The 27,421-nt window shown below is 50.6% G+C and overlaps 10 protein-coding genes across 10 annotated transcripts; 5 read left to right on the forward strand and 5 right to left on the reverse strand.

Annotated features, from left to right (window-relative positions):
- Positions 1 to 104: 104 nt before the first annotated feature.
- On the forward strand, positions 105 to 1,965 carry VC83_03396 (uncharacterized protein). Its single transcript, XM_024467044.1, has 4 exons — positions 105 to 355; positions 419 to 516; positions 566 to 826; positions 879 to 1,965. Exons 1-4 carry the CDS (start codon positions 178 to 180, stop codon positions 1,680 to 1,682), a joined length of 1,341 nt encoding a protein of 446 aa, XP_024325944.1. The 5' UTR covers positions 105 to 177; the 3' UTR covers positions 1,683 to 1,965.
- Positions 1,966 to 4,261: 2,296 nt separating this feature from the next.
- VC83_03397 (uncharacterized protein) lies at positions 4,262 to 6,085 on the forward strand. The gene has a single exon (XM_024467045.1). It carries the CDS (start codon positions 4,460 to 4,462, stop codon positions 6,062 to 6,064), a length of 1,605 nt encoding a protein of 534 aa, XP_024325945.1. The 5' UTR covers positions 4,262 to 4,459; the 3' UTR covers positions 6,065 to 6,085.
- On the reverse strand, positions 6,086 to 7,169 carry VC83_03398 (uncharacterized protein). The gene is made up of 2 exons (XM_024467046.1): positions 6,800 to 7,169; positions 6,086 to 6,720 (listed from the first exon to the last, which is right to left on the reverse strand). Exons 1-2 carry the CDS (start codon positions 7,109 to 7,111, stop codon positions 6,265 to 6,267), a joined length of 768 nt encoding a protein of 255 aa, XP_024325936.1. The 5' UTR covers positions 7,112 to 7,169; the 3' UTR covers positions 6,086 to 6,264.
- Positions 7,170 to 7,233: 64 nt separating this feature from the next.
- VC83_03399 (uncharacterized protein) lies at positions 7,234 to 8,004 on the forward strand (the record flags this gene model as incomplete). Its single annotated transcript, XM_024467047.1, has 1 exon — positions 7,234 to 8,004. The coding sequence occupies exon 1, from the start codon at positions 7,573 to 7,575 to the stop codon at positions 8,002 to 8,004; it is 432 nt and encodes a 143-aa protein (XP_024325937.1). The 5' UTR covers positions 7,234 to 7,572.
- A 67-nt stretch (positions 8,005 to 8,071) lies between these two features.
- VC83_03400 (uncharacterized protein) lies at positions 8,072 to 8,749 on the reverse strand. The gene is made up of 2 exons (XM_024467048.1): positions 8,415 to 8,749; positions 8,072 to 8,331 (listed from the first exon to the last, which is right to left on the reverse strand). The coding sequence occupies exons 1-2, from the start codon at positions 8,578 to 8,580 to the stop codon at positions 8,168 to 8,170; spliced, it is 330 nt and encodes a 109-aa protein (XP_024325843.1). The 5' UTR covers positions 8,581 to 8,749; the 3' UTR covers positions 8,072 to 8,167.
- Positions 8,750 to 12,780: 4,031 nt separating this feature from the next.
- Positions 12,781 to 14,668, forward strand: VC83_03401 (uncharacterized protein). The gene is made up of 3 exons (XM_024467049.1): positions 12,781 to 13,311; positions 13,487 to 13,894; positions 13,960 to 14,668. The coding sequence occupies exons 1-3, from the start codon at positions 12,938 to 12,940 to the stop codon at positions 14,051 to 14,053; spliced, it is 876 nt and encodes a 291-aa protein (XP_024325763.1). The 5' UTR covers positions 12,781 to 12,937; the 3' UTR covers positions 14,054 to 14,668.
- Positions 14,669 to 15,241: 573 nt separating this feature from the next.
- On the reverse strand, positions 15,242 to 15,553 carry VC83_03402 (uncharacterized protein; the record flags this gene model as incomplete). The annotated part of the gene is made up of 1 exon (XM_024467050.1): positions 15,242 to 15,553. The coding sequence occupies one exon, from the start codon at positions 15,551 to 15,553 to the stop codon at positions 15,242 to 15,244; it is 312 nt and encodes a 103-aa protein (XP_024325925.1).
- Positions 15,554 to 15,623: 70 nt separating this feature from the next.
- On the reverse strand, positions 15,624 to 18,372 carry VC83_03403 (uncharacterized protein). The gene is made up of 3 exons (XM_024467051.1): positions 18,039 to 18,372; positions 17,275 to 17,865; positions 15,624 to 17,223 (listed from the first exon to the last, which is right to left on the reverse strand). The coding sequence occupies exons 2-3, from the start codon at positions 17,482 to 17,484 to the stop codon at positions 16,222 to 16,224; spliced, it is 1,212 nt and encodes a 403-aa protein (XP_024325764.1). The 5' UTR covers positions 17,485 to 17,865; positions 18,039 to 18,372; the 3' UTR covers positions 15,624 to 16,221.
- Positions 18,373 to 21,944: 3,572 nt separating this feature from the next.
- Positions 21,945 to 26,142, forward strand: VC83_03404 (uncharacterized protein). Its single transcript, XM_024467052.1, has 3 exons — positions 21,945 to 24,718; positions 24,766 to 25,466; positions 25,524 to 26,142. The coding sequence occupies exons 1-3, from the start codon at positions 23,652 to 23,654 to the stop codon at positions 25,700 to 25,702; spliced, it is 1,947 nt and encodes a 648-aa protein (XP_024325926.1). The 5' UTR covers positions 21,945 to 23,651; the 3' UTR covers positions 25,703 to 26,142.
- On the reverse strand, positions 26,138 to 27,385 carry RPS2 (40S ribosomal protein). Its single transcript, XM_024467053.1, has 3 exons — positions 27,250 to 27,385; positions 26,956 to 27,185; positions 26,138 to 26,873 (listed from the first exon to the last, which is right to left on the reverse strand). Exons 1-3 carry the CDS (start codon positions 27,308 to 27,310, stop codon positions 26,358 to 26,360), a joined length of 807 nt encoding a protein of 268 aa, XP_024325927.1. The 5' UTR covers positions 27,311 to 27,385; the 3' UTR covers positions 26,138 to 26,357.
- Positions 27,386 to 27,421: the final 36 nt, after the last annotated feature.

Below are 27,421 nucleotides of genomic sequence, written 5' to 3' on the forward strand. Positions count from 1 at the left end.
CCAAGCGCACCCCACACTAAAGCCAAAAATAATCGCTTAGTCATCCATCCAACCCACCGACTTTCCCCCGAGTCCCGATTCAGGCACCGTACGCTATGGGCCGACATCGACACCGACACCGACACTTTATAATTGAAATATTCCAAAAGTGGTGAAGGGAGTAATAAATTTGCATAGATGAATTCTTCCAGCGATATTGCTATGGGTGAACTGCGTGAGCGGCACGTAGAAAGCGGGAATGCTCCTAGGGAAGAGGAGCAGGCCGCGCTGGTAATTACCCCGCGAACGGCAGATCGAGGCAAAGATGCTTGGTTGTTTCTAGCAGCTAGCACTGTTATCGAGGCTCTCGTATGGGGTTGGTTCAGAATCCTTTTTTTATGTCTCAGATTATCTTATAAATGCTAAATTGTTACATCAGGGTTCTCATTCTCATTTGGGGTGTTCCAGGACTACTATAGCACTCATGAACCCTTCGCCGGTGCAACTAACATCGCTTCCATCAGCACAACGTCTACTGTGAGTTGCCTGCTTATTATAATGTCATACTTTTTAACATAGTCTCCAGGGAATCATGTATATGGCTGGCCTACTACTTTTTCCCGCATATAAGACCTGGCCCAAACTTGCTGACCACTCAAAATGGGTTGGGCTACCTCTCATGGCGACAGCATTAATCGCTGCCTCCTTTGCCAACAATGTGAACCACCTGCTCCTCACCCAGGGAGTTTTGTTCGCTCTTGGTGGATCAGTCGTATACTACCCAGCTCTAGTATTCGTAGACGGTTGGTTCATTGAGAGGAAGGGGTTAGCGTTTGGGATTATGTGGGTAAGTCAGAGCTTCCTTCTGTTTCTGACACATCCCCTAACACTTGTCAAAGGGTGGCTCGGGCGCTGCCGGCCTATGCATCCCTTTCACCATCAACTGGCTTCTGCATGCATACGGTTTCCGCAACGCGCTCAGGATATGGGCCGTGGTCATCACTGTCATATCAGCACCACTGATTTACTTCCTACGGGCACGGATACCACCTTCCCAGGCTTCGCAGCCAGTTCGCCAGGGCTTAGGATTCCTCCGAACCAAAACGTTTTGGCTCCTCCAAATGGGCCTTACCATGGAAAGCCTGGGGTACTTCATCCCGAGCATCTACTTGCCGACTTTTGCACGTTCTCTTGGCTACAGCCCATCAATCGGCACGCTTCTTGTTGCCCTCGTAAACGCAGCGTCTGTGCCGAGTACGATCTTACTGGGGATGCTGATCGACCGCTTCCACGTGACGACTGTGGTTATCATCAGCACTGTTGGCGCTGTGCTCTCCGTCTTCCTGTTTTGGGGGTTCTCAGATGCCCTCCCGTTGCTGATTGTATTTAGCATCTTGTATGGTTTATTCGCTGGAGGGTTTGTCACCACCATTTCCGGCATCGTCAAGGCAGTGAAAGGCCTCGATGAAACGACGGATGTTGGCATACTGCTTGGGATTTTGTCCGCTGGGAGGGGTATTGGAGCTGTGGCTTCTGGGCCACTGAGTGAAGCACTGCTCAGCTCTAGGCCGTGGCAAGGCAAGGCCAGTCTAGGGTATGGAACTGGATATGGCGGATTGATCGTGTTCACCGGGATCACTGCGGCAGTGGGCGGAGTGAGTTTCCTTGGAAAGCGACTGGGCTGGATGAAAGAGAAGGTTTAGCTGCGCATTTTTTAGCTGCCTCTATGTGTGCGTGAGCATGGTTATGAGTTATGAGTTATGAGTTATGAGAGATGATGGGAGGGGGCCGATGAAAGATGAGAGGGTGTATGGGTTTTGAGTGGCGTTTTGGTACATTTGAAAATACTCGAGCAAATAATATGACAATATTCGACTTATATTCACAGAAGAATTTCCCGGCCTTGGGTAGGTTTGCTGGCGCTCGTTTTTACATAGCCATAAGGTAGCGAGCACGTTGTTGGTTCCTGCACCTCCGTTGTTAAACCCTGGTAGTGGCTGTGCTAGCCTTGCATATAGGAAGGTGAGGCGCTTAGAAAGTGATCGCTACTACATAGGACATATATGTATCTCTCTTTTACCGAACTTCTCTAATTATCTGTCTTTGTATAATCTATGGCACAAATCGGTTTAATGCTCGGCGTCGCCGGTGGTGCCGCAAAACTCCCTATCGCATTATACAGCATCGCAGGCGCCATCGGAACAGCATGAGTAGAAGTACGCACCTTTGCTTCAAACGCTAGCTCACTTGCTCAAGTTCTTACAAGTCTGAGTGATGCTTTGGTGACGAAGGACCCAATTTCGCCCCAGGCAAAGACGATTGCTGATGGCCTGATTACGCTTTGCTATACTGGACGATAGCAATAAGCTTCTCAAGAAGCTTCGGCCGTTAGTGCTCAAAAGCGGTTTATACTCCGAATACTTTGGGTATTTGAGAAATCTAAATTTGCTACACATGTGGAGCCTTTGGAAGCCCTAAGGAGTACTTTGTCATAGGCACGGTCAACTACTCCGAGGGCGTTACTTCAAATAGGCCAAGGGATATTCAGTAAGAAATACCGAGTACTTCTATTTAACTATAGTTCTAACCTCACAATAGAATTTCATTGCGACTCCAGCTTCAGAACATAGCATCAGAAGAGGTGCAGAACGGAAACCGTGTACATCAAAATGTTTCTCGCCTCATGCAAAGAGAAAGCCGCCTTTTGACGGGGAATCCTCTCAAAGCACCTCAAGGAGGCCAGCCTTTAAGTCTACGGATAATTCCAAATGGCAACAGGAATAGCGAAGAAGATGAATTGCAATCTATAGACCCAGGGCTCGTCTCGCTCTCACTTGAGCCTGCCGAAGTTAGCCATTATCGTTCTCTCGAAAAATGCTGGGGACGACGAGGAAGCTGAGGAGGAAGTCGAGAGAGAATTTGGCATTGAAGAACTAGATATCGTTACCCCTTACTTGGAAATTTCATTGCTACAGCGGCACACGATTCAGTTTGCGACACTTGTTCTCCGAGCGGAAGAGAATAGAGCTGAAGATACCAATACACCTAATGATCAACCGTCTAGCAACTCGGAAAATCCAGAGTTACCAGACCAGCAGCAGCGTGTTTCTAACTCAGAGGCTGCTTCGGCGATTATAGAAAACGCACCTGCTACAGAAGCTGAAATAATCGATGAGGCACACCCTATATCATATCCTGTGCGGTGATGGTGAAGGTGACACCGCCTTCGAGAAGGTCGCCTATGGCTTCAAGCTTTGCCTCGATGTTTCCAGTCGACCTAAATAGAGAGGTGTTATGCTGACTGTTTGGGAATATAGCAAATATCTTCCGGCCAGTCTGGCCAACTATTCCTGATAGCCCATCTGCAGCGTCTGCCATAATTATTAAGGGCCTACGATGGAGAAGGAGATAGGGATAGACGCGAGACGTACCGAAATGCAGGCGACTGAGCGAGTATTTCAGGGTCAACATCAACTGAATGGTGAAGTTTTGCGCTTCATGTGCTATACTCGCTATCAAGTCCCTCCGAAGCTTTGAGGCATCGGACAGTTTTGCTTCGCAATACGGACACCTCCTATACACGGACTTATGGCCAGCTTAGCGTCACAGTCGGGCCATGCGCGGGGTTCAAATGTACAACACTCGCATGGCTTGAACCTGTGTGGAGTTGTGGGGGTTGTGTCCAACATGGGCGCCCTGTCTCGTAATCGTGGAAGTATTTACTGTATTCATGCCAGTTACCCTAGGCGGCACAGTTTCCACAGAGCGCATATCCAAAGCCAATATCTGAGCTCTGAGCTCCCCGAACCAGGGTTTGTTGTTTCTGCCGTATCGTTCCTGATGATCGTTATTGTAGATGGGTAGTCACGTCGTTAGTCACATTACCCCTGGCATAGGTCACGTAGCACAACAGTGTGGTTTCAACCAACCTCGGTGGGTTTTGATGTCCCACCAAAGTTTAAACTTGTTTTGGACGCGTCTCTTGAATCTTGAAAATATACAAATGTATGTTGAGGATGCATCCAAAATCAATGCGGACGATCAAGGATATGGGCGAAGGATCAAGCGGGGGACGCTATAAGATGACACGATCAAGGTCCAGGATCAGGTACGTTTTTGGCTCGTCAAAGCTCGCAACGGCCTCGCAACGGCCCTACTACTCCCGGCTTTTTACGACTGTGTGGGTGTTCGGCATGCGAGCGGGCGTGGGGAATCCTTCTGATACTCCTGATCCAGAAGGTCGTCAGTTGATAGGGTGGTCATCCAACTCATTCATAGTGATGATCCATACTACGGCAGCTAGTTGCTGTCGCGGGGTAAGGTTATATTTTGTCTCTGCTAAGGTCCCAGTCAGCCAGAGCTACTTGGAAGGTTCCAGGGGCTTCTGTTTATAAGACTATGGTAGGTCCTCTTTAAGCTTTTCGTTTTGTCAGACCCTCCAATTCTTGCTCTCTTCATTGTTAAGAAGACATAATACAAGATGCCTCATCCCAGAAGCTTGACATTAATTGCCCCACTCATTGCCGTGCTTGACACAGCGTTGGCGCTCCCTCAACCTTTCAGTCCAAATGTTAGAAATGGAGGGACAAAGCTCGTGTCTCGGGACCTAGAGACCCTTGGAGAAGCATTTCCAGCCATGGTCGATGCCCTCGATGTTATGCAGTCTCAATATTGGAGCTCCAATACTTGGCCAACGGGGATTGACTGGACTTCAGCGGTGACCAGCACGCACGTCTCTGCAGCCCTGACTGAAATGGCCATGTATGATGCAGGTACTTACAGCGGTGATATCAGCAAATATTTCTCACAAATTGTTTCCTTTTACGGCGGCGAAAATGTGGAATCGCTACGAGCACAGAAATTCGATGATCAGGAATGGGTAGTTCTGGAATGGTTGGAAGCCATCAAGTTCATCAATGTATACTCCAGTATTGACTCGACGTTCGACGGCCAGCAACATCTTGGAGACTTTGCGCATCGTTCTCGTATTTTCTGGGATCTGGCTTCGAAGGGATACGACACCAAGTTGTGCGGTGGCGGGATGGTCTGGACTGATACACTCACGCCGTATAAAAACGCCATCACCAACGAGCTTTACCTCTCAGCCAGTATTTCCATGTATCTTTATTTCCCAGGAGACGACAATCGAAGCCCTTACTCGGAGCCTGGGAAAGCCTATGATCCTTCTGAGGCACTCGCCCAAATGCCAGCACACGATGAGAGGTATCTTAATGCTGCCATCGAAGAGTACAAATGGCTCTCAACGAGCAACATGAAGAATTCACAGGGGCTGTATACAGATGGATTTCACATCACTGGTTGGACTAGCCCAGACAACATCGGGACCGGGAAATGCGATTCACGAGATGAGAGCGTCTACACCTACAACCAAGGCGTCATCCTCTCAGGACTTCGCGGCCTATGGGATGCGACAGGCAGCACAGACTATCTCTCCGACGGCTACACTCTCATAAAGGACGTTATCGCAGCTACAGGCTGGGTCTCCCCAACCGAGCAAACAAACACCTGGTCCGGCCTTGGCAGCAACGGCATCCTGCAAGAAACCTGCGACGCCGACGGCAGCTGCAGTCAGGACAGTCAGAACTTCAAGGGGATCTTCTTCCACCATCTCACACTGTTCTGCCAGCCAATCGCGCTTAGCAGGAAGGAGACTGTTATCTTCAATGGCACAGAGGCGCAGGCTCAGGCCCATCAGGAGGTCTGCAACGGGTACCAGCCGTGGATCTTGCATAATGCGCAAGCGGCTTATAGCACGCGCAATTCGAATGGGAAGTATGGTGGTTGGTGGAATGCCGGGGCAACTGCGGCTGCATTAAAGGCTGAGAGCACGCCTGTGCAGCCTTCAGGGGCTGCGGACGTGAGGAATAAAGGAATCCCGCTGAACAAGGCGTGGCGCCTGTCAGGCAACCCGCTTGTGTCGGAACAAGGAATGAGCCTGGTTGAAAATACGGCGGCAGCAGACCCAAATGATAGTGGTAGGGGCAGGACGGTGGAGACTCAAAGTGGGGGGCTTGCTTTGATGGGGAGTTTAGTGCAGGTGTTGGAGCTGCTAAGTAGGTTATAGGCAATATGGCTGAAGCGTTGGAAAGCAAGTTAAGTAAGTATGGCTATATAACTTAAGCTTATATGAGCTCAACATCTATTTTAAATATTGAATCAAATCCTTTATCACCACCGAGGTCTTCAGTCTCCCACTTCTCATCTTCGCCAGACTCCAACGCAACCCAAGCATCAATCAAAAACCAACCCCTCCAATACCGTCACTCACGCCCACCCCCAATCCAGCACCCGCCCAAACGGCGACGCCTCCGAAAGCGACCCTTCCCCCAACCCCACCGCCTGCCAATCCACCCCATCATCCTCCTCAAACCCCCCCTCCCGGCCCACCATCGCATCCCAATACTCCCCCACCCCCAGCAACGGCAACTCACACGTCTGAAATCCACCCCCCTCCTCACAAGCAGGCGGTTCACTCGCCGCCTCGCCCGTCTCCCTCTCTCCCTCTCTACCGCTCCTCAATACACCTCCACCCCCCATGCTGTCCCTTAACTCCTCGAGTGATCTCAACCTGCTCATCTGCGCTAATAGCTGATTCACCACTTTCGCGGCGTCGAGTTGCTTCTCGAGATCTGCGACGCGGGATTGGAGGGCGAGGAAGCGCTCGGTGCGGTGGTAGCGGAAGGCGCGTTGGGAGGTGCGGTTTTGGGATTTGAGGCGTTGCTGCGGGGGTGGGTTAGTTTGTGTGATTGGATGGGGGGAGGGGAGGGATGGCAAGGAATGAGGGGACGGGGATACATACTGAGATGGGTCCATGGGAGGTGTCCTGGGAGGTGGAGGATTCGGAGCGAGGGGACCCGACCGTGCGGCGCCGGCGGTGGGAGGGGTGCTGGGGATTGGGATTTTGGGCGGTGGGGTTGTTTGGGGGGGGGGCGGGGGATGTGTTGGGAGAGGGATAGGTGGTGAGTGCGTCGGTGAAAAGACTGTTGTCGAAGGGGATTCGGAGGGACTTCCGACTTGAGAGTTGTTGCTGCTGTCGAAAGCTAGTTCTTCTCGTTGAGTCCAGGTTGAAAGCTGTAGCCATGGGTAGTCTTGAGAGGCCATGTGTACTCATATCAACATGCAAAATCGTCGGAAAATGAGGTTCCGCCGGCGCGGACGTTTGTCTTTGGTTATTTTCAAAAGGGTATTTACTTACTTAGTAATCAACTCCGGATGATCAGGATTGCGGATGAGGCGGGAATAATTAGGTAAGGGGGTAGGTGTAGGCAAGGAGGAGCGTTGGAGAAGTGGTGATAGGGGTGATGCGGCCCTTACTTCCTCGCTGGGTCGATGCTCGTGCAACCCTTCTCCAGAACTATCTTATATAAAGTTTGTCTTCTCCGATGTGAGAAGAAGAAGTTTTTCCAGAAGCTCTCATTATCATATCACCTCCATAAAGCCGAATACTTCCTCCAGCTATTCTCCCAGTCTCACATCAACTTTATACAGCCAGCTCTCTTTCCAAAAACTCCCAACTCCACGCTCAAACTCCCTTAAAAACAACCCCTAAAACAACTCAATCTCGATTCTAAAATGGCCAAGCTATCCACCCACTCTTTCGCCCTCCTCGCTTTCGCCACAACCCTCATCAGTGCTCCCGTAGCAGACTCCACCAACCCCCCCAGCCTCAATTCCCTCAATCTCACCACCCGCGCGGACCTAAACACCTGCAGCACCGTCCAACTAACCCGTTCCAACATCCTCTTGGGAATAAACTACCTCATCTCTCTCGGCAACACGCCCTGCGTCGTCGGACAAGAAAGCGTGGTCTTCGTGACGAAGGGGGATGTAGCGATCACAGGGTATAATGGGCTTATGGGCGGGGAAACGTCGGCGCCGTGTCATGATGTGGGAATCGCGGCGAGGTGGATTATGAATCATTGTGCGTTGGCGCCGTTGGCATTTGGGGGGACGACGACGGCGATTGGGAAGAAGGAGGTGGTTATTCGGGTTAGGAAGGCGTAGGGGTTGGTGAGTTAGTGGAGGGTGGCATTGTGGATTTTGATAGATGGATCTTCAAATAAAAGTCATTCTCTGTTTAGTTTGAAGTTGCGGATGTTGATTCCTTGTAGAACCAGAGCGGGCTAAAACCCACTGTGCCCCTATTTACAATCCACGGCACCATATCCTAAGCAGCCGAAGCCGCCGAAATGGTCAATCCATTATCAGACTTGAAATTAACATGATACACCACTGGCGGTTCCGCAACCAGAGACTTCACAATCACCCCCAGTGCCGCATAGTCGGCTCCTGACTTCTCGAACCGATGGTGCGACTCGATGGTATCCCAATCTGGACGGTGCGTCAGTCACACAATTCGGCACGTTGCACAAGGACCGGGCCTCAGCTCGGGAAAGAGGGGTGGGGGGGTGTACTCAAGAGCATCTGGACGTTGTCCGGTGACTCAACCCAGCGTCCCCAGGCGAGCTGCAGGAAGCCGAGTTGGCGCTCTAGGAGGCGGGTGAATTCGGGCATTTGGTCTTCGATGGAGATGTTGGATTTGAATTTGACTTGGACGATTTCGGTGATTGGTTGGGACATGGTGGGGAGGGTGGGATTGGTGTTACTGTGAGGGTGTGTGAGGCTCGCTGGCGGTGGTGCGGTGGGTGATAGGATGTGAAGCTTGCTAGCGGTGCTGCATTGGGTGATGAGAGGTGAGGCTTGCTGGCAATGTATCAGAAGAAGAGGGTAATTTGCTAGTGAAGAGGAGGGCAATTGATCTTGTCGTTGGAGGGGAATCTGTTGACTTTATATAGTTGCTCGATAGTTCTTGCCCAACACTCTTGGTTACGGCAGGTAAAGGGGTGCAACATATAAGTCCCTTGTAGACCTACAGGATACAAACTCGTGATACACTATAGTCTTGAGCTCAACTCCATACAGACCATTGAGTGAGAACCGCTGAACGGTTACTTACTCTCTCTTGCTCATCTTGGCACTTGGTTAGAACACAGAGCTAAGCCATCTTTCGCATAGTTGTGTCCTTGTGGACGGGCGGTGAAAAACAGTACGCTGAACTAGGGTTTGGATCCAAGTGAGTTTTTGATGTGATTGGATTTTGTTCTGGATAGTGCTGACATCAGAATAGCGCGCGGTCTCGTGCTGTGCTTAGTCGTCAGCTTGGATGGACTCCGAAGAGGACGAAGGGAGATTTTGTGGGGAGTTTTAAGGAGGAGGTGGAGGGTGTTGCGGCGGAGTTTAAGAAGGCATGATTGTTGCGGGGGTGGTATCTTGGGTGTAGTATTGGGGAGAATTACATATCTCGGTGTTTTACATTGGAGGGGGTTTGAAATTATGGCGCTTTGGGGGAGGCATCTACCCCATGGGATACACCAGTATATGAAAAGATTTGAGTAGCGACTAATATTACCTTCTGAGCTGAGTTGCTGACCACATACTATCTATTCAACCACCATCTCCAAAACGAGCTCAAACCCAAAATATCTCATCCACAACATCACCCCTTACAAAACCTCTACTGCGCCCCCCACTCCAGATCCAACCTCCCATCACTAACCGCATACTCCCTCAACCTCGTCCCACACTCCTCCGCCCTCGTCGCCTCAACCAAAATATCCTTCTAGCCCTCCCTCACAAACCCCGCCTCCACCGCATCCCTAATCTATACTATACTACATTATAAAAGGCCAAGACCGATTGATTGGCTATCATTTGTCGAAATTCGGCATTGGCTACGTTAGGTTCTAGCCCCATTTCCTACTTCTATAGGCTTAGCATGTAGAGTTTTCCTGTAAACAATTTCCCGTCCGCTTATGCTTTGCTATGACTATTAATAAGTCTCAAGGCCAGTCGTTTAAGCATGTAGGTGTTGATCTAGGGGCAGCTATGTTTAGTCATGGGCAGTTTTACGTTGCAATGTCACGGACGACCTCTGTAGCTGGACTACAGGTCCTACTCCCTGAAGGAGATAATAATACTACCCAGAATGTAGTATATCCTGAGGTTTTAGTTGGAATCAATTAGACGTACGTCCTATACTACTTCTTAGCCTCTAATGTCTACTTTTGAGGGTGTTTCTGTTCTGTTACGGCCATCTACGTGTAATGGTGGGTGCACCAGATGTGAGAATCTAGCCACCCAAGGAAGGGATGATTTTACTAAGACAACACACTGTCTTAGGGAAAAGAGCCAAAGGGTTGTAGCTTAGACTATTCCACAATGCAGCAATCAGGTGTATGATGTAGTGGAGTGGTTTAGACAAGTTGTAACAAATGTTGAGTCTGAGAACTCAGGGATAAGTCAGAGGTTAGCACCTCACTGACTTTTCAGAAACAAGGAGTAACAAGATCAATGCTTGGAAGCTTGGAAAAGACGTGGAAGTATGTGATAGTCGATTTACTGTATTGTCTGCTTGCCCTTTCTTAAGGAAAGGGCAATCCTATTTATGCTAAAGGAGTGTAGTTCTCTCATTTTCCAAGACTTTCCATGACTAACCAGGCTTGGTAACTGTAGTCGATGTAAGAGAATCCCATAGAACCATCTCCTAGGTTCCTAGCCTATAGGAAGTGAAAGGAGGTCCAAGGTCAGAGTACCCCTATAGACAAATTATGTCGTAACTTAACCAATCTTGTGGGTAACTAAGGAGCGATGACGTGTAATGAATCATAGAGGGTTGTAGCAATCGTTGAGTAGTATTGCTCTTGTTGTTGGTGTGATAAGCCAAAATATGTATAGTGACTTGTAGGTTTGAGGAGGGGATTTCTAAGTTTGCTCTCGAGTTTGATAGCAAACTGAGTGCAACGAATGTCAGTATGACATCTCACATACTTCCACGTCTTTTCCAAGATTCCAAGCATTGATCTTGTTACTCCTTGTTTCTGAAAAGTCAGTGAGGTGCTAACCTCTGATATCCCTGAGTTCTCAGACTCAACATTTGTTACAACTTGTCTAAACCACTCCAATACATCATACACCTGATTGCTGCACTGTGGAATAGTCTAAGCTACAACCCTTTGGCTCTGTTTCCTAAGACAGTGTGTTGTCTTGGTAAAATCATCCCTTCCTTGGGTGGCTAGATTCTCACATCTGGTGCACCCACCATTACAAGAAGCAGAAGCAGTAACAACAACAGCTTCACAGAGGCCTAGAACAACACCACAACTTATAAACAAAGCTACAATTGAGGAAATAGATAGAGAGAGCGAAGAAGAGCTGTATGATAGTGATTTGGATGAATTGGTACAGTAGTAATTGAATTATTTGTGATTTTCTAACTTGGTGGTTTGGTGGTCTGGTCCTGGATTTTGGTGGGGTATGATGTCCGTGCGGATGGATTTGCGTGTGGATGGATGCGTGGATGCGTGGATGCGTGGATAGTACGATGACTATTCCTAGGGTAGTTTAGCCTTAAACCCTGATCTCTTACCATACACAACCCATACATAACCAGGGTCCCGACGAAAGGGTTTAAGGCTAAACTACCCTAGGAAATACTTATTTCTAGGGTAGTTTAGCCTTAAACCCTTTCGTCCTAAGTATTCCTAGGGTAGTTTAGCCTTAAACCCTGATCTCTTAGCTTACATACCTATGTCGGGACCCTGAGGTTATGCATGGGTTACTAATCCCACAGACATCGCGGCGCTCAAATCCCACAGACAACATCGCGGCGCTCAAATCCCACAGACATCGCCAAACAATACGACCCCATTTATCCCGCGAAATGTCTTCCGTCCTCTAACCCCCTCCCGTCTCACCGAGGTCGTGCGGGGGTGCTGGCTGGCTGGCTGGCTGGTCATGCCCATGTCGATATTGGGGGAGCTGATGCTTCAGCTCACTCCGTCCTGCCCGTGCGGAGTCGCATCATCATCAATCACATCGATCGTTGCATACGTACCGAGTACAGTACACATACATCCAGCGAGTGAGCTGGGCAGGTTCAGCGACACTGCACCAGGGTCGTCGGGGTCGTCGGGGTCGTCGGGGTCGTCGGGGTCGTCGGGGTTGGTCGGCACGCACAGGACAGATTCTATGGGAGCGCACACGTCGAGGTTTCGGTTTGTAGATGCTAGGGAGGGATGGTGTCACGTTTCAGCTTGATTGGTGTGTTGCTTCATCCAATTCAAACGAATCAATTCAAACGAAAAGGGTGTGTAGGTTGTGGGTAGGTGGGATGGGGGAAGCAATGAGAGGCCCCTGATTTGCATCACGACATTTCTGGTCGTGGGTGGCTCTTTTGTCCCTTCTGTCTTCTAACCGGCTGCTCCGTTCGTCCTCTGCCTCGATATATTTGTTGGCCTTGGCGCCTTACGATCTGGACCTAAGACAGAACAATTCCACTATTCCCAACTAGACCTGAATGGAGTAACCTAACTTAATCCCCATCCCCACCCCCATCCCAATCCATCCACCCCCATCCCCATCCATCCACCCCCATCCCAATCCATCCACCCCCATCCATCCACCCCATCCCCATCCCCATTCCCATCCCCATCCCCATCCATCCACCCCCATCCCAATCCATCCACCCCCATCCCCATCCATCCACCCCACACCCACACCCATGCAACCCCAGGAAATCCACCCTCCCTCCCCCCCTCGCCCCCTCCCCCCCTCGCCCCCTCCCCCCCTCGCCCCCTCCCCCCCTCGCCCCCTCCCCCCCTCGCCCCTCCCCCCCTCCCCTCCCCCTCGGCCCCCCCACCTCCACCCCCCTACCTCCACCCCCCTACCTCCAACCCCCCTACCTCCACCCCCGATTATATCGTTTCCCATAAATTTGTATATTTCTTGCCCCCTCAACCCCCAAAAACACCCAGTGACCTCTCCTCGTTCTTTGTCCTTCTCACCTTCTCCCCCTCCCGCTTCCTGCACGAAAACCCTTGTTTATTCCTCATTAATCATCTTCAAAGACAAGAACAAACCACCCACCACCACCACCATCATGTCCACCGTCCCCGCCGACCCCGTAGCGGTCGACGACAAAGGCATCATCAACGCCGTCAACACCACCACCTCCTCCAACGGCCTCAACGAGGTCCGCGCCTACGACTATGGCGGAAACCCGCTCGCGCGCTCGCACACCGGCGAGTCCGTCCGTCTCCCTGCCTTCGGTGGTGAGTTCCAGCCCGGTCTGTACAAGGAGATCTCGCACCGCAAGTTCGCCAACCCTGCGCCGCTGGGCCTGTCGGCTTTCGCCCTCACTACTTTTGTCCTCTCCTTGATCAACCTCCAGACGGAGGGTGTTACCGCGCCGAACTTCATTATTGCTCTTGCTTTTGGTTATGGTGGACTCGTGCAATTGCTCGCGGGCATGTGGTATGTGACCTTTGCGGTTTATTTTTATTTTTATCCCCTTTCGTCATCCTCGGGCGCATACAGGCGCACGCCTGTATGATGCGTACTTTCGGGCGCATACCTTTCGAATCCATACCCATCCTCCCGATCCCGTCCCGGTCACACAAGCCTGCATGCAGCTAACCATCCACCCCAGGGAAATGGCCGTCGGCAACACCTTCGGAGCCACCGCGCTCTCCTCCTACGGTGGCTTCTGGATCTCCTTCGCCATCATCCTGACCCCCGGCGGCTTCGCCATCGGAGACGCCTACAAGAATAAGGACGACTTCAACCACGCCATTGGCTTCTACCTCGCCGGCTGGTTCATCTTCACCAGCATCCTCCTGATCTGCACGCTTCGCTCGACCGTGGCTTTCTTCCTGCTGTTCTTCACGCTGGATCTTGCTTTCCTCTTCCTCACTATTGGTCACTTGCAATTGCAGGATGCTGGTGTTGGAAAGCCAAAGATTACGCAGGTGGGATGCATCAAGGCGGGAGGTGTGTTTGGATTGCTCGCTGCGTTTTTCGCTTGGTACAACGCCCTTGCTGGTATTGCCGATACTAGGTATGTCTATCCCTTGATTCTACTGATATTGTATAGCAAGGAGTTTATACTAATATCCCTCCCAGCAACTCCTTCTTCGTCATCCCCGTCGCCCACTTCCCCTGGTCCGACAAGGGCCGCGAGGCACGCGTCCCCAAGACCGAGCGCGAGATCGTCTAAACGGTGTTGGTTGGCAACTACGTGTTTTTGCGTGCGTGCGAGAGAGGCAATCAAGAAGCCCTTCTTGTATGGAAGGAATGGAACATTGGCTCCGTCGTTTTTTTAGGATTGACGGATTTGAAAAGATCATGTAAAATTCCGAAAGACGCTTGCTGTGGGAAGTTTTATTTGTCACAAGGATTCATCAATTGGGCTCTGTTTTGTTTTAATAATTATCAGAATGCGTCGAATATAAAGCGCCTCTTTCTTGGCCATATTTTCGAGTACAGACTGTCTTTCTACTACGTTCTTGGTCTGCTGCTGTGTGCGTTCACGTTGTGCGGTGACCAGTTCTCACTCATCAAAGCATTTGTCTCTTGCGAGAGTCACAACTTTCATTAGCAGGCATAATCCTGCTGTATTTTTAATTTATCTTTGCTATTGTTGTCTGCGGAAGTCTTTGAATACCCAGTCTAGTCTTTTGCCCTTTTTGAGTAAAAAAATCACAGGATTAACTTCAGCGTTGACATCGCAAACAAGTTGCTCGTTTTCCGTGATTTTCCCTGTTATTTCCGTGTCGGCGCGACGACGCACGTTACGCTCATCCATCCATCGTCACGCCGACTCGCCTTACAACATCACCATCACTTCCCACTTCTCACAACTCCCCAAACTCTTGATTTACGAAATCACACACACGACCACCTCACCGCACGTCGTCAAGACAAGCAAAAAAACGCCCCCCAGATCGCGGTCCCACACACACACACACACACATGCGCCACAACCCCGACCCGTTCTTGGCAAACTAAACGCCAGCCAGCCAGCGGCGTCCGTGTGGAAACCGTCGCGTCCGCATTCACAAACCCGCGTACCTACCGACGAAACCTCTCTCCTCCACCCCCACCATTTTTCGAATATCCCCTCTCTTAGTCCCCGAGCTGCCTGCATACATACATACGATATCGCGCAAATTTTTGCCTCAGTGGAGATAGACAAGACTGACCCCTCCACTCTACCCAGCAGACTCCATCCAGCCCCAGTTGAAGAGAAGAAATGGAAGCTTACCTGCGGGGCGCGGCGCGGTCCTGACGCGGGTTTGCTCTCCCTCGACCACCCCACCACCGCTGGTGTAAGCCGTTGGCGATGGTGGGCTGTGATGGCTTCGCGGCGGCGTGTTCGCGAGGCTCAGCTCAGCCGCCGAGGGAATCATCCCCGCACGGGGCGTAAACGCCGAGATTTGGGCTGTTTCGTGGATAATATGATTGTGCCTGTGGGTTGGTGGTGAGGTGGGTTGTTGGGAATTGGATGGCTTCTGCTATTTTGTGGTGTGCTATGTGGGAGGTTGGTGGTGGGTTGGAAACTGTGGGAGGGGTTTTGGTTTGATGAGGAGATGCGAGATGCCGAGGAGTTAAAATCACCGAGTTGAGATGCGAGGCAGATGACGATGTGTTTGTGCATTTTTGGTGATAAGTGATTATTTATTTGTTTTGAAATTTTATCTACAGCAAACTGGGACATGCGTGGATGGAGTAAGTCAGGAAACAAAGAAACATCACGATCACATCAAGAAGTCATGCAAGTTAGATGGTAATATCTTTCATTATTCCAGATATATCGCCCTCTCTTTAAAAAAGTCTTGGGAACTCCCCCCACACCCTCTCTGCTCGCAGAAGAAGGTTTTATAGCTTAATAGCTCTTCCGGCCTTTACCACTTCCCTCCTCTCTTTACTTCCCAACCAACTGCTTGCTGCCCCACTCAACTCTTTTGGTCTTTCGCTCTTCGAATAAGCACAAAAACATTTTTTATCGGAAAGACCTAAGAAAGAAGAAGCCCAAATTAACTTCCTTCTTTCCCAGCCCATGCTGCCGTTGTGTGCGATAATGCGCACCCAAATGGCTTTTTATAACCCTTGATTTTGTTGTTGTTTGTTTCCGGGAATATTGGGGGTATGAGGTATTGAGTAGTATAAAAAAAGCAGAAGATATGATAACCGCTTGAAATGACAAAACGAGACGAGTAGTAAATCGCTAATGCCGTAGACTTGGAAAAGATTCGCTTATGCCACTGATGCCTTATATACGTGGTTGTGTTACATAGGAAAGGCTGTCTCGCATAGTCGATGCCGTAAGTTGCCTTGCAGCCATTATACCGGGAGACGCTCAGCTACCAGCCATGCTGTCAATGATCAGATGTGTTGATAGTGGTGGTACTGTTGTTGTTGTTGTTGGTGGCGATGGTGGTATACGTCGTTGCTGACTGGCGTCGGTGTGATCGGACGTCTTTGCGGGTGTCCTTGGTACGAGTTGTTGCCTACTGCTAGGTTGTAATCGCCCTCAGGAGTGATCGGCGGCGTGATATAACCATTGGCCATCGTTGGGTTGTTGGAAGGCTTTTGTGGAGTGTTGTAGATGTGGTCGTTGTTGTCGACCGACTTGTGGTAGAAGTCGTTTGGAGGAGTTGGTGGAGATGGACGGCGGGCAATGGCGGCCTGGTGCTCCATGAATTTCTCGAGAACAGCCGAAGCACTAGACATGTAAGGTGAAGAGTATTTCTTGGCGAGGATCTTCGACGGCTGCTCCAGCTGCTGAGACAACGCCACTAGAGTGATGTTGTCATCATGGCCCCAATCCGCGTAGACGACTTCCCGACGGCCAAGGATGGCACGGGCAAGGGTCAGCGAAGCTCGCGCCATAACGGAGGGCTTCGTGGAAACGAAGTCTCTGTGATACAGGGCAATCTCGCAGATGTACCAAGCCATGTGCTCCAGCTCGATGTCCTCCTCAGCAGCGTTGGAAAGTGCAAGTTGAAGGAAGCTATCCACGGTAGGATGTCCAATGACCCAGTCGAGGGTGTTGAGTACGTGCCACTCCATCTGGGTGAACATCTCTTCGTCGTATAGCATGGAGCACATGCTCTTGAGTTCCCTGATCAGCGGCACCCTGTCCTTGCGGTCACCATACTTGGCAGCGATGAGCAGGGCGGCACAGCCGACGAGTTGGTAGTGGCGTTTGTAGACGACACGACGGGAGCAGTATCTATCGAGGAGGTTCATGGCGAGGAACATGGTCTCGGGAAGGAGTTGGAAGAACGTATGACCTTCAATTAAGAAGTCAACGAGGTACGGCCGCATGAACCATTTGATCTCTTCTTGGATATCGATCGAAGCAACGTCTGGGAGAGTTTGTTTCTGCAAGAGTCAATATGATATACTAGGCCACATATATCAAGAATGTCTTACCTCCATGGCTGCCATATGATCGACGATTTCTGGCAGGTACTCGGCACGGACTTCCTGAGAGAGCTCATCTGCAATGCGTTCCTGTCGTTGCCTCTTGATAATGGACTCATACTGAAGGCGTTCTGCGTTAGAGATGACGCACGTAGTATCCTCGGTTTCGACAAAGTAGCTATCGCATGGTTGGTGAGGAGCCATGTTGATGTAAGCCATGGTGGGTGGTAGGGCCACGAGCCTGGCGATGTGTGGTAGGTGTGAAAGGTAAAAAGGTCTCTGAGGAAGGTAGTGGATTGAGTTGGTTCAAATGATTGGACTTTGTCAAGATCTCCAGGACCTTCAAGAACTGATGTTCGGTATGAACGTGTGAATGGTATGGTTGTATAGTAAAGGAATGTGAATACAGATCAAGTTAATGAGCTGTACTGTAGTTGGCGAAAGGAGATATTAGACTGTATAAACTGAAGACGAGAAGGAATTAAAGAGTGAATGGCTATTGAAGAAGCCGACAAGAGGAAGAAATTGTTTTTTGGAGATCGAAATCGGACTCGCTCAAAGGTGTCACGGTGACGCTTATAGTAAATTCGAAGACGGGATCTATGCAGGTACACGGGTTAGTGAAGTGTTCATCTCCGAGGGGTTCGGGAAGGTAAACTGTGTAAGACAAGATGTCAAGAAGCATGGCTCAATTGGAGTGAAGTTTTCCAGAGTGATATGTGCAAGGTGGGATGCAACTCTGGGAGGAGGACAGCAAGACAGCAGCAGCATACCTGTGAAATTGATTTGTCGAGGGGTTGTTCACACGAAGTCCAATGGAGGGGATGTAGCAACAAGACGGCTCTCTTGATGCGTTGCAAACGAACGGCAGAAGAGAAGGCGTTTGTCCTGGACGGAAGTATGAAACAGAATTTGAAGAACGAGTTAACGTCTCCAAGATTTTGTGGTGGAGCTGCGTATAGAGCGGAGAATATGAACTGGATAGGCGAGCGTCGGCATGAAATTGGCTATGCAAAGGACCGGGGCATCAGCACAATGTACGATGGCGGGGGACGAGGAGAAGAATTCTTTGCAGACGTAAACTAACCTTCAGTTGGTAAACCGAGAAATACAGTAATTCCAAAGATTGGAGCGAGCAAAGAAAGGATTGAAGAATCGTGGATTGGTTTGGTGCCAGAAATATTCTTCAACCGTGTGTTCTCGAGGCGAGGCTGGATGACCCACTGGAGTGAATTTAACGTGAAGTCGAAGAGCGGAACTATGACAGAATACAGGTAGACGCGTTATCGAGCGAGACTGAGAGAACTGGGCGGATGTTGGAAGGGACAGAATAGAGCAAACTTTCGAACAAGCTAGTCTTCGGTTTTCGAAGTCGGGGTTTTGGTTTCAAGAATCGGCTCGACTGCACCCTTTTTTTCTCGTTCGGCGGTCGTCCTACTACCCGTCTCTATCTCAACCGGGACACGACACAAGACATCAAGGCCCAATAACGTATTCTTATCGTAGTCTTGACTCTATACTCGATGAACCAGAACAGGAGGAGAGTAGAATTTGGTGGGATTGCAGCTAAAGCGAAGGTGCTGCTGGCTGGACCACTCGTTTCTGGCTTTCCCGAGTCCGACGTCACGAGCTTGACAAGGTCCCAGGGGGGGGGGGGGGTGGATCTCCTTTCTTCTCCCTATTTCAACAATTGAAGGAGAGATGTGTCGAGGAGGAGAAGAGGGATAGGATGAGGATTAAAGAGGGAGGAGGAGAGGAGGATGAGGGAGGAGGAGGGAGGATGGAGGATGTAGGATGTAGGATGGAAGGGGGAGAGGGAGTGAGGAGGGAACACAGTCGGAGAGATTGGTGGTGGTGGTGGTGGTGGTGTGGTGATGGTGGTGGTGGTGGTTTTGTGGGAAAAGTGACAGTGGGTAGTTTGGTGGTCTCCTTCCTGGTCTCCTCCCTGGTCTCCTCCCTGGTCTTGGTCAGCTACGGTCAGCTACGGGCAGCTACGGGCGTCTCCGTCTACATAGCACCAGAAAATAGGTACTACCTGCCCACCATACCTTGCTGTCGTCGACTCGTTCTACTGTTGGCCCACTCGTCCACTGGTGCACTGTCGCGACAACAACGTCCAGCCCAAGAGGCCACAACTCTATTGGGTGAGTGAGAGCCCATCATGACGCAAGGGGGAAAACGGAACATCAGAATCGCAGAATTGTGTCAAGCTGTTCCAATCGTTGCAATAGGAGATGAGATGTAGCCCTGCAAAGGCTCAAGATGGACAAAAATGGACTAGAGTACTCCTTTGGCAGGCATACAGGCATACAGGCATTGACATGTCTGTCTCACCACGCAATTCAAGGTTCTTTGGCCATGGCCATGTCCCATCCCACCCGTTCCACCAACTTACATTTCACACAGGCTCACATCTCATGAGACAGCAGGTTCACCGAGGCTCAATAGATTGTCAAGACACGGCCACGGGGCAGCAAGTCTCCGTGGCCCGTGTCTTGACACTCGGAAGATGGAGCTGCATCGACCAGCACCGCCGTTTGCCCTATCGAGCCAACTCTATCGACTCTATCGACTCTATCGGCTCATCGGAGACAGCATGTCTAACTCTTCTCCCACTCTTTGACCACTATACCGTTGGAAGTAGGCAACTGGTCCGTGGATAGCTGCACACACTGTAACCCATGACAGATGAACTTCTGTTTTACCGGTCTGCCATGTCTGCCATGTCTGCCATGTCTGCCATGTCCGCCGTGTCACGGTGTTGTGGATGTCACGGTGTTGTGGTTGTTGTTTCGAGAAGTCTCGCCCACAACTCAACGCGGTTGTCTTGGTGGCCAATCTCTTCATGGATATCCCACGACACGGTAATATGAAGATGCTGGGATCCGTCAGTAGTGTTCGGAGTACGTACAATCCGTACATGGCCCTTCCTGGTCTGGTCGAAGCGCTAGCTCCCACTCTCTCTCTCTCCAAAACCCGACTTTAAGAGATTACAGTATGGCTCGGTTACAAGACATGCGACGGCACAGTGATGGGTTGTGGGCGGAGAGGCCGTCCTTCGCCCGGACGTAACTTGCTGTTGGCTTTTGCCCATGAAAATGATAGAATCTTGTCATGCGATCAAACTTCGATATTGCAAGTGAAATGATAGCTATGCAATGTTGCTGCTGCAGCTCACTGTGCTCTGTGCTACTGCCAAGTAGTAATATGCTTCCTTGTAATTATCTCTCCCGCGGCTGATTTCCTGGAAAGGGGGAATTGACAGACGCTGTGTCACTTTCATCAGGGAGCCTATGAGGAGAGGAGACGGCCGTGTTATTTGAATTCCTGTGCCTGGCGGGAGCATCGCGGGATTTGCTGCGGAGCAAGGTATGGCAATGGAACGGTACTGGTCCCCCTGAGACTGTATGGGAAACAAACCTTGGAAGGCAGGGAAGGTGCTCAACATAACTTAGAGAGAGTTGCTGAGAGTGTGCTATCGTTCATTTGCGCTTAGTACCCCATTCTAGCAATCTAGACCTAGATCTAGATCTAGGCCATTTGTTTATTTGAAGCTTAACAGAAAATTCCATGCTATACAACAGCCACGTCTTCGCAAATTGGCCCTCTGCATCGTCGGTGTTCGTGTCGCCTCGCTTCGTCCGCCCTGTCTCCCAGGGCCCCAAGCAAACCATGGGAGGCGTACACTGGATGGCGTCCCTAGTCTCCGCTTCCAAAATTGGATCATTCATAGCTGGCCCTTTTATTACCCTTTTTTCCCTCTTGTTGGCACCAGGGTTTTTTTTGTCCGCAATGACGGCGCTTGGGGGACGAAGGGAAGAGGTCCGAGGTCCTCACCAACATTCGACCACTATAGATTTAACCACATAATGACATGAACGGCATCTCAGGCTGTCGCTCATTATTCTCTTTTGATGATGGCCTCCTCTGTGGGTCTTTGTATTACGACACAATTGGCAGGCGCGGCCCCAAGTCTGTCAGCACATGCAGTCGCGTCAGCCAAATCCGCACCGAGCCACCAATAAACCGCGACAACTCTCCAGCTGAGCCAAACCTCCACGTTGGCGCTCATGCAGGCTATACATAAGGCGGCCCGATCGGGATCGCGTATCTTTTGTTTCAGCTGGCAACGTCGAGTCCAACGAGGGGGCCTGTCCTGAGGCCAAGGCCAAGGATGCTATACCATGTTAGTATAAATTGAGGGGCGGGAGCTCCTTGGAGAGAATTGGATTTGCGGCTCCGCACACCAGAAGCTCAATTGGCCTTTTTTTTTTTTTGGAGAAAGATATCGTGACCAGCTCTGTTTTAATAGTAGAACCGTCGACTTGTTCCCTTAATCCTTTACCAATTGAAGAATAAATTGTCCGGTCTGTCATGCTGTACATGGAGTGGAGAGCATTGCCTGGCTCGGAGGTACTCGTGCTTGTGCCTGTGTGGAGAATCAATCAGCATCGGTGGCTCCGCCTCTAACGCTGAGTACGGAAATAAGATAGAACAAGAAGCTGAATTGTGGGGAACTCTGACAATCTCGCGGGTCAGTTAATACCGAATGGGCAAATGGGCAAATGGGCAAATGGGCAAATGGGCAAATGGGCAAATGTGCAAATGGGCAAATGTGCAAATGGGCAAATGGGGAAATGTGCAAATGGGCAAATGTGCAAATGGGCAAATGTGCAAATGGGCAAATGTGCAAATTAAAGAGATGTTGAACCCGTACATCAGTCCGTCAGCTCCTCTTTTCCTCTTTTCTCTTTTCCCCCTCTCCTCTCTGCCGCGCCTTTTTTCTAGTTCGCAGGTGACAAAGTACGTCGATTTCTTACATCTCGCCGGAGACTAGGTAGAGTGCCTACACCGAATGAGCTCAATTGTGCCAGGTAAGATGGGGTCAATGTCGTCGTTGCGATTGGTCCCGAAATCCACAAGGCTGGGAACAGTGTCAAGTATATTCGGCCCTTCAGACGCGGAACGCGACAGACGCGACCAAGACACGAACCCAACACGTCTCGTCGTCCACACATTAGAGCGTTTTAGTTTTCGCTTTCCCCATCTGAAGATTGGCTTGGTGATGTCTATGGGTCCCACGATGGGTCCTTTGAATCCTGCAAGACACATTCGGCGCGATATATGAGGGGAAACGCCCAATATTCTCCACAATACTGAGCATAGCCTTCACCCAGAGCAAGACCCTTCCCCCTGTCTACCCCGCTCTTTATGGTTTTACGCAGGTCTTAAGTTCTTGCGTACTGGAATCGCGCGATGCATGACGTATTTACGCGCTTTTCACCAGACATCGGTCGCCATCCATTGACCAATCCGACACGTCTTTTCACTTTTCGCCCTCAGTCCCCATTATCAACTTTCGATGTTGAGTGGCGGCCAAGGAGGCGGCCCACCCAAGCAGATGGGGTTCTGAGCTGGCATCGAGTGCGCTTTGGAATGTGGAGCACATGCCCAGACTTGTCCAACACCGCGCTCGTTGGACGCCTGCATAATGGCGGCGAGAAGATCAATCTTTTATGACGTTATACGAGGGTGGGCGGCACTGTGCTCTGGATAGTTGGGTTCGATGCCTGGGGTTCGATGCATAGTATCACAGCCACCAGAGTGAGGAAAGGAAGCACATACAGTAGGTGAGTGCATAAGGAGATTTTACAGATTGTCCGAACATGGGCGCCGTTGTCTCTCAAGATACTTAGGTTCAATCCATAGCATCGCGGATATCACCGGGAAGACAAGCCCATGAGCGAGGCCAAAAAAGGCAGGCCTTGGAGGTCTCTATCTCCATTTTATCATGTTCAGCTACTCATAACACCCTCTTCCCTTCCTCTGGTTTGTCACGTGCTTCACTTCGTTCTTTATTGTCTGCATATCTTACTTTTCAAAATGTTCTTTCAATAAACCGGGAACATTACTTCTCCTAGACCTGCTTGCTTGCTCTATATAGCTGAACAATCATTTGTTTTGAAAATTTACTATCAACTTTGGTATTAAAGCCGAATCCGGGAATGTTGAGGATGCTCTTTGCTTTCGCTTCAGGCCCCCTTTGTTCTGTCGTCGCTTGCAGCCAGGAATGCGGCGGAAATCGATCAAGCCATGAAAGAACTTCAAAGAAAACCCTATGCTTCCGACCTTTTATGCCCCAGTGCCCCCCAGAATATGTGCTCTATGCTTCACGAGAGTGCTACAGAACCTTCGAAGTCGATCTCAAGCCTGGTTTCCAGAACAAACCACTTTGCGATACAGCCAGGTCAAACGCAAGGCATATATAGACATACCTGAAGCACATCATACTTTTGCTCGTTGAGACATAGTTTTCAAATCTCCAACACCGAAACAATAACAAGGAATCCGGAATCTACCTCGCTGGTAGTGCTCTTGGAGCGAGAATGGCATCTCAGGAGACAGAGCAACGGCTCAGCACGTATCGCGGCAGACCCCAACCACCCGTCAATGAGCGCCTGCAACAAATCTACAATTTTTTGGCCGACGAAGATTACTACCGTTGCATAAACTTCACCGAAAAGCTCCGGGATATCAAGGACTACATCACTGATCTGGAGACTGGAAAGCAAATCTTTGTACTCATTGACGAGAATCTCTTGAGTTTAATACTCGACCAAATTAAGATCCATGATCGATGGATTGAAGAGGCAACTAAAATCACACCTTTCGAATTCAATTCTCCCCTCCTTAGACACCACAATCGCTTCGGTCTTCCTGGGTGGGAACCCAAGCCCGGATTGATCAATTTTGAGCTTGCGGACCTCCCGACTTATGAGATGGATACCCCTATAATAGAAGCAAAGCTACATGTAACTTTGCAAGAAGACACCGGCAGAAAGCTGCCCAAAGAACCAGATCCATTTGAGTACACGAGAAAGGTCGCTAGATATCGAGAGAGTCAAGACGTGATAGCTCAGACTGTCAGAGAGCGTCATAACAGCGGCGACGCCTTCGCATTCAACCTTTTGCCGCGGAATTTTAAGGGGCCTTGGGTACCTCCAGCACCGGCAGCGCTATTAAAGAAATGGGAAGAGATGCGGGAAAGGCTCATAGATCTCAGTAGTGATCTACTATATACGCAAAAGCTGGCTCCACGACTCTCTATCAACCAAGTTGCACATATGATAACGACGATTTTCAAGACTACTAGTCCGCCAAACACCATATTGATGGAAGACGATTTCACCTATGCCGACATGGCAAAGCTTCGTGTTCTCACAGAGCCCTCCACTCACCGAACCAAGCCATCCAATCTCCGGGGACCATATCTCACTTTTGTGGCTAGAGTCAACGGTATTATCCGCAGCACTGATACTTGGCCCGAGGAGGTTGAGGAACCGGTGAAGGTAGGTGATCTGCTTGACAAAGTAACTTCAAAGGGGCCGCTTAATCTGGACCATCATGAGATGATGTGGACGCTGGAACTTATGCATGGGGATGGAAATCTCAGGTAAATCACATTGCTGCACGTCTACGATTATAATTGACATCAAGCAGGTACGACAAGGCCCTGAATGTAGTGAGGGCGCCGTATCCAAATAATCACCCGGAGGATAGGGCTACTGCTGGCTCCGGGAGATGGAGCGTCGGCTCACTCGGCGTCACACTGAGCGAATGGGCCTACCTCGGCCTGCGCCTCGCAAACGCAACCATGAAGATCTCAGCCCAAGTTGAGGCTGCACACGCGGATGACAAGTACATGGAACTAGTGGTACTTGAGCACACAAAGAACCTAGCGGAGCGGCTCCGAGCCTGGGAGAAAGAGGTTGACGCCGCGAATGGCAGCCCCAGCCTTATTGAAATCGCTACTCCTCTAGTCAAGGAAGTCGATAGGGGGGAGCTTACTGAAGAACTCGCCCTCAAAATCCTGCAGGAGGAGATCGTCGAAGAGAGCAACCGCAACTGGGAACCACGCGCCTCCCCAACGACAATATGGGACTGGACTGGGAAGCGTGACCCCCTGACCGAAGAGTGCTTCTCCATCGACCGCTGGACCCCGTCGATCCAACACATCGGCGACGTAGACAAAGAGAACATGTACCTCGAATGGGCTAGGAATCAAATGCCCGACAACCCTGCAGACGGCCGCTCCCAGAAGCGGAGGAAGCTCATCCCAGGCGAGCCAGTGTTTCCCCTGGGCGAAACGGCAAAGCAGGAAGAGGCTATAAGTAACAGAATTGACGGGCAACTTCGCGATCGTACGTATTACCTCTTTCCTCTCATTCATTTCTGTGCTAGTTGCTGACGTTGGGTAGTTGGGAATAAGAAGTTTGAGGGGATATATGGGCCTGAGGGGTCCTATACTCTGAGGCAGAAGGCTGCTCGAGAGGCGGAGGAGAAGGCGAAGGCGGCGGCGGAGGCAAAGGCCAAAGAACTGGCAGCAGGGGGGAAGGGTAAGGAACCAGAGTCAGAGGCTCAGGCTACGGTGCTGTAGACAAACCCGGCCGAACGAGCCGAGCAGGCGGGGACAGAGGCGTAGATGGATATAGGGCCGCAGACGGAGAGAGACGCACAGACGGAGATAGAGGCACGGAAGGAGTTAGAGGCACGGAAGGAGATAGAGGCACGGAAGGAGGGGCACAGACAGACGCTGCAGAGCCACAGGTCGACAAATCTGAGTCAGGGGCGCTGATGAATGAACCTGAGGCAGAGGAATTGATGAACGAAACCTGAGACACAGTATCAGATGGAGATGATAGGGGGGTACAATCTTTTGTTGAGTTTTTTTACCATGTAGGTCACTTCGGATATGCAAGCCTACCGTTATGTCTGGGATCGTCTGTTCTACATTTTTAGTTTTCTGAGCCGAGTCAGAAGTTTATCTAGTTTCCCTACTGGAGTTAAATATGCAATATCACAGATAATCATTTTGGGGTTTAATTTGCAAGGTGATCATATGCCATCACCTGTCTTCACTCGATTACTTCCAGGCAAATAGCTCGCTCATCTTCACAAACGGACATAAATCCTTGGACGGATATTTTTTGGCAGAATGTTCATTTCAGACACAGCTATAGTATATGCGCACCGAATGCAAGGTGCCCATCAAATATGAAAACCCTCAAGCATCACTGCTCCAATGCAGACATCTAGTATCTCTTTCCCTCGCGCAGAACATCTCCGAACTCATCAAGAGGAGAACGGACGAGCGCAGTGTCCTTCCACAGATCCGGGGTCAAGTAACCGTAGGTGTTGCCAACGGCAACGAAGGTAGCCTTGAGGGTGTTCTCGAGGGTCTTGGTGGAGCCAGCGGACGAGGTGTAGATATCCTCAACACCAGCAAGTTGTAGGAGACGCTTGACAGCGGGGGAGGCGACGAGACCGGTACCGCGGGGCGCGGGGATGAGTCTGACGGAGACGGAACCGCACTTGCCGGACTCCTTGGTTGGGAGGGAGTGGGGAGCACCGAGGTTGGAGCCCCAGTACCCGCGGCGGACGGGGATGACGGAGAGCTTGGCGATGATGATGGCGGCGCGGATGGCCGTTGCGACTTCCTTGGAGGTCTTGATGCCGAGTCCGACGTGGCCCTCGGAGTCACCAATGATGACGATGGCCTTGAAGCGGGTACGCTGTCCGGCACGGGTCTGCTTCTGGACGGGCTTGATCTGTAGAGGGGTTGCACGTTAGCTGTCTGGATCCCAATTTTGTCTCATCCTGCAGTCTCTGCAGCATTCCAGATATCCATACCTTCATGACCTCATCCTTGAGCTTGGGGAGGAAGAAGTCCACGATTTGGTACTCCTTGATCGGGAGAGAGTGCAGGTAGATCTCCTCCATGGACTTGATCTTGCCAGCCTTGACGAGACGGCCCAGCTTGGTAACTGGCTGCCACTCCTTCTCCTCGTTCTTGTTGGCGCCACGGCGGGCACCACGGCGTCCGCGTCCGCGGTCACCACGTCCACGGTCTCCTCCACGGTCTGTACAAAAAAAATATAAGTCAGTCAAACTGTCCCTGCCCTGCACATTGCGCCTTGAACGTACCACCACGGGATCCGAAACCACCGCCACGAGCTGCTGCTCCGCCTCTTGCTGCGTCGGCCATGTTGATTGATGTGTTGTGAGGGGGTTGTCGATGAGGTTGCGCGTGCGTCGTCGTCGTCGTCGGCCGGGTTTTCGATGTTTTGTCTCGAAGCTCGAAGTGTGGGAAATTTTA

Source organism: Pseudogymnoascus destructans, assembly GCF_001641265.1.
Source record: "Pseudogymnoascus destructans isolate 20631-21 unplaced genomic scaffold scaffold_6, whole genome shotgun sequence".
Classification (NCBI taxonomy): Eukaryota; Fungi; Ascomycota; class Leotiomycetes; order Thelebolales; family Thelebolaceae; genus Pseudogymnoascus; species Pseudogymnoascus destructans.

Excerpts from the sequence above, each read along its gene's own strand:
- VC83_03403 (XM_024467051.1), bottom strand. The coding sequence starts at position 17,484 with ATGGCTTACATCAACATGGCTCCTCACCAACCATGCGATAGCTACTTT. Across the intron at positions 17,224-17,274 it reads ATCATATGGCAGCCATGGAG|AAACAAACTCTCCCAGACGT; the intron begins GTAAGACATTCT and ends TGACTCTTGCAG.
- VC83_03397 (XM_024467045.1), top strand. The coding sequence starts at position 4,460 with ATGCCTCATCCCAGAAGCTTGACATTAATTGCCCCACTCATTGCCGTG.
- VC83_03401 (XM_024467049.1), top strand. The coding sequence starts at position 12,938 with ATGTCCACCGTCCCCGCCGACCCCGTAGCGGTCGACGACAAAGGCATC. Across the intron at positions 13,312-13,486 it reads CAATTGCTCGCGGGCATGTG|GGAAATGGCCGTCGGCAACA; the intron begins GTATGTGACCTT and ends CATCCACCCCAG. Across the intron at positions 13,895-13,959 it reads GCTGGTATTGCCGATACTAG|CAACTCCTTCTTCGTCATCC; the intron begins GTATGTCTATCC and ends TATCCCTCCCAG.
- RPS2 (XM_024467053.1), bottom strand. The coding sequence starts at position 27,310 with ATGGCCGACGCAGCAAGAGGCGGAGCAGCAGCTCGTGGCGGTGGTTTC. Across the intron at positions 27,186-27,249 it reads TGGTTTCGGATCCCGTGGTG|ACCGTGGAGGAGACCGTGGA; the intron begins GTACGTTCAAGG and ends TTTTTTGTACAG. Across the intron at positions 26,874-26,955 it reads TCAAGGATGAGGTCATGAAG|ATCAAGCCCGTCCAGAAGCA; the intron begins GTATGGATATCT and ends ACCCCTCTACAG.
- VC83_03396 (XM_024467044.1), top strand. The coding sequence starts at position 178 with ATGAATTCTTCCAGCGATATTGCTATGGGTGAACTGCGTGAGCGGCAC. Across the intron at positions 356-418 it reads TATCGAGGCTCTCGTATGGG|GGTTCTCATTCTCATTTGGG; the intron begins GTTGGTTCAGAA and ends TTGTTACATCAG. Across the intron at positions 517-565 it reads CCATCAGCACAACGTCTACT|GGAATCATGTATATGGCTGG; the intron begins GTGAGTTGCCTG and ends CATAGTCTCCAG.
- VC83_03400 (XM_024467048.1), bottom strand. The coding sequence starts at position 8,580 with ATGTCCCAACCAATCACCGAAATCGTCCAAGTCAAATTCAAATCCAAC. Across the intron at positions 8,332-8,414 it reads CAACGTCCAGATGCTCTTGA|ATTGGGATACCATCGAGTCG; the intron begins GTACACCCCCCC and ends CGCACCGTCCAG.
- VC83_03398 (XM_024467046.1), bottom strand. The coding sequence starts at position 7,111 with ATGAGTACACATGGCCTCTCAAGACTACCCATGGCTACAGCTTTCAAC. Across the intron at positions 6,721-6,799 it reads CCTCCCATGGACCCATCTCA|CAACGCCTCAAATCCCAAAA; the intron begins GTATGTATCCCC and ends CCACCCCCGCAG.
- VC83_03404 (XM_024467052.1), top strand. The coding sequence starts at position 23,652 with ATGGCATCTCAGGAGACAGAGCAACGGCTCAGCACGTATCGCGGCAGA. Across the intron at positions 24,719-24,765 it reads CATGGGGATGGAAATCTCAG|GTACGACAAGGCCCTGAATG; the intron begins GTAAATCACATT and ends GACATCAAGCAG. Across the intron at positions 25,467-25,523 it reads TGACGGGCAACTTCGCGATC|TTGGGAATAAGAAGTTTGAG; the intron begins GTACGTATTACC and ends GACGTTGGGTAG.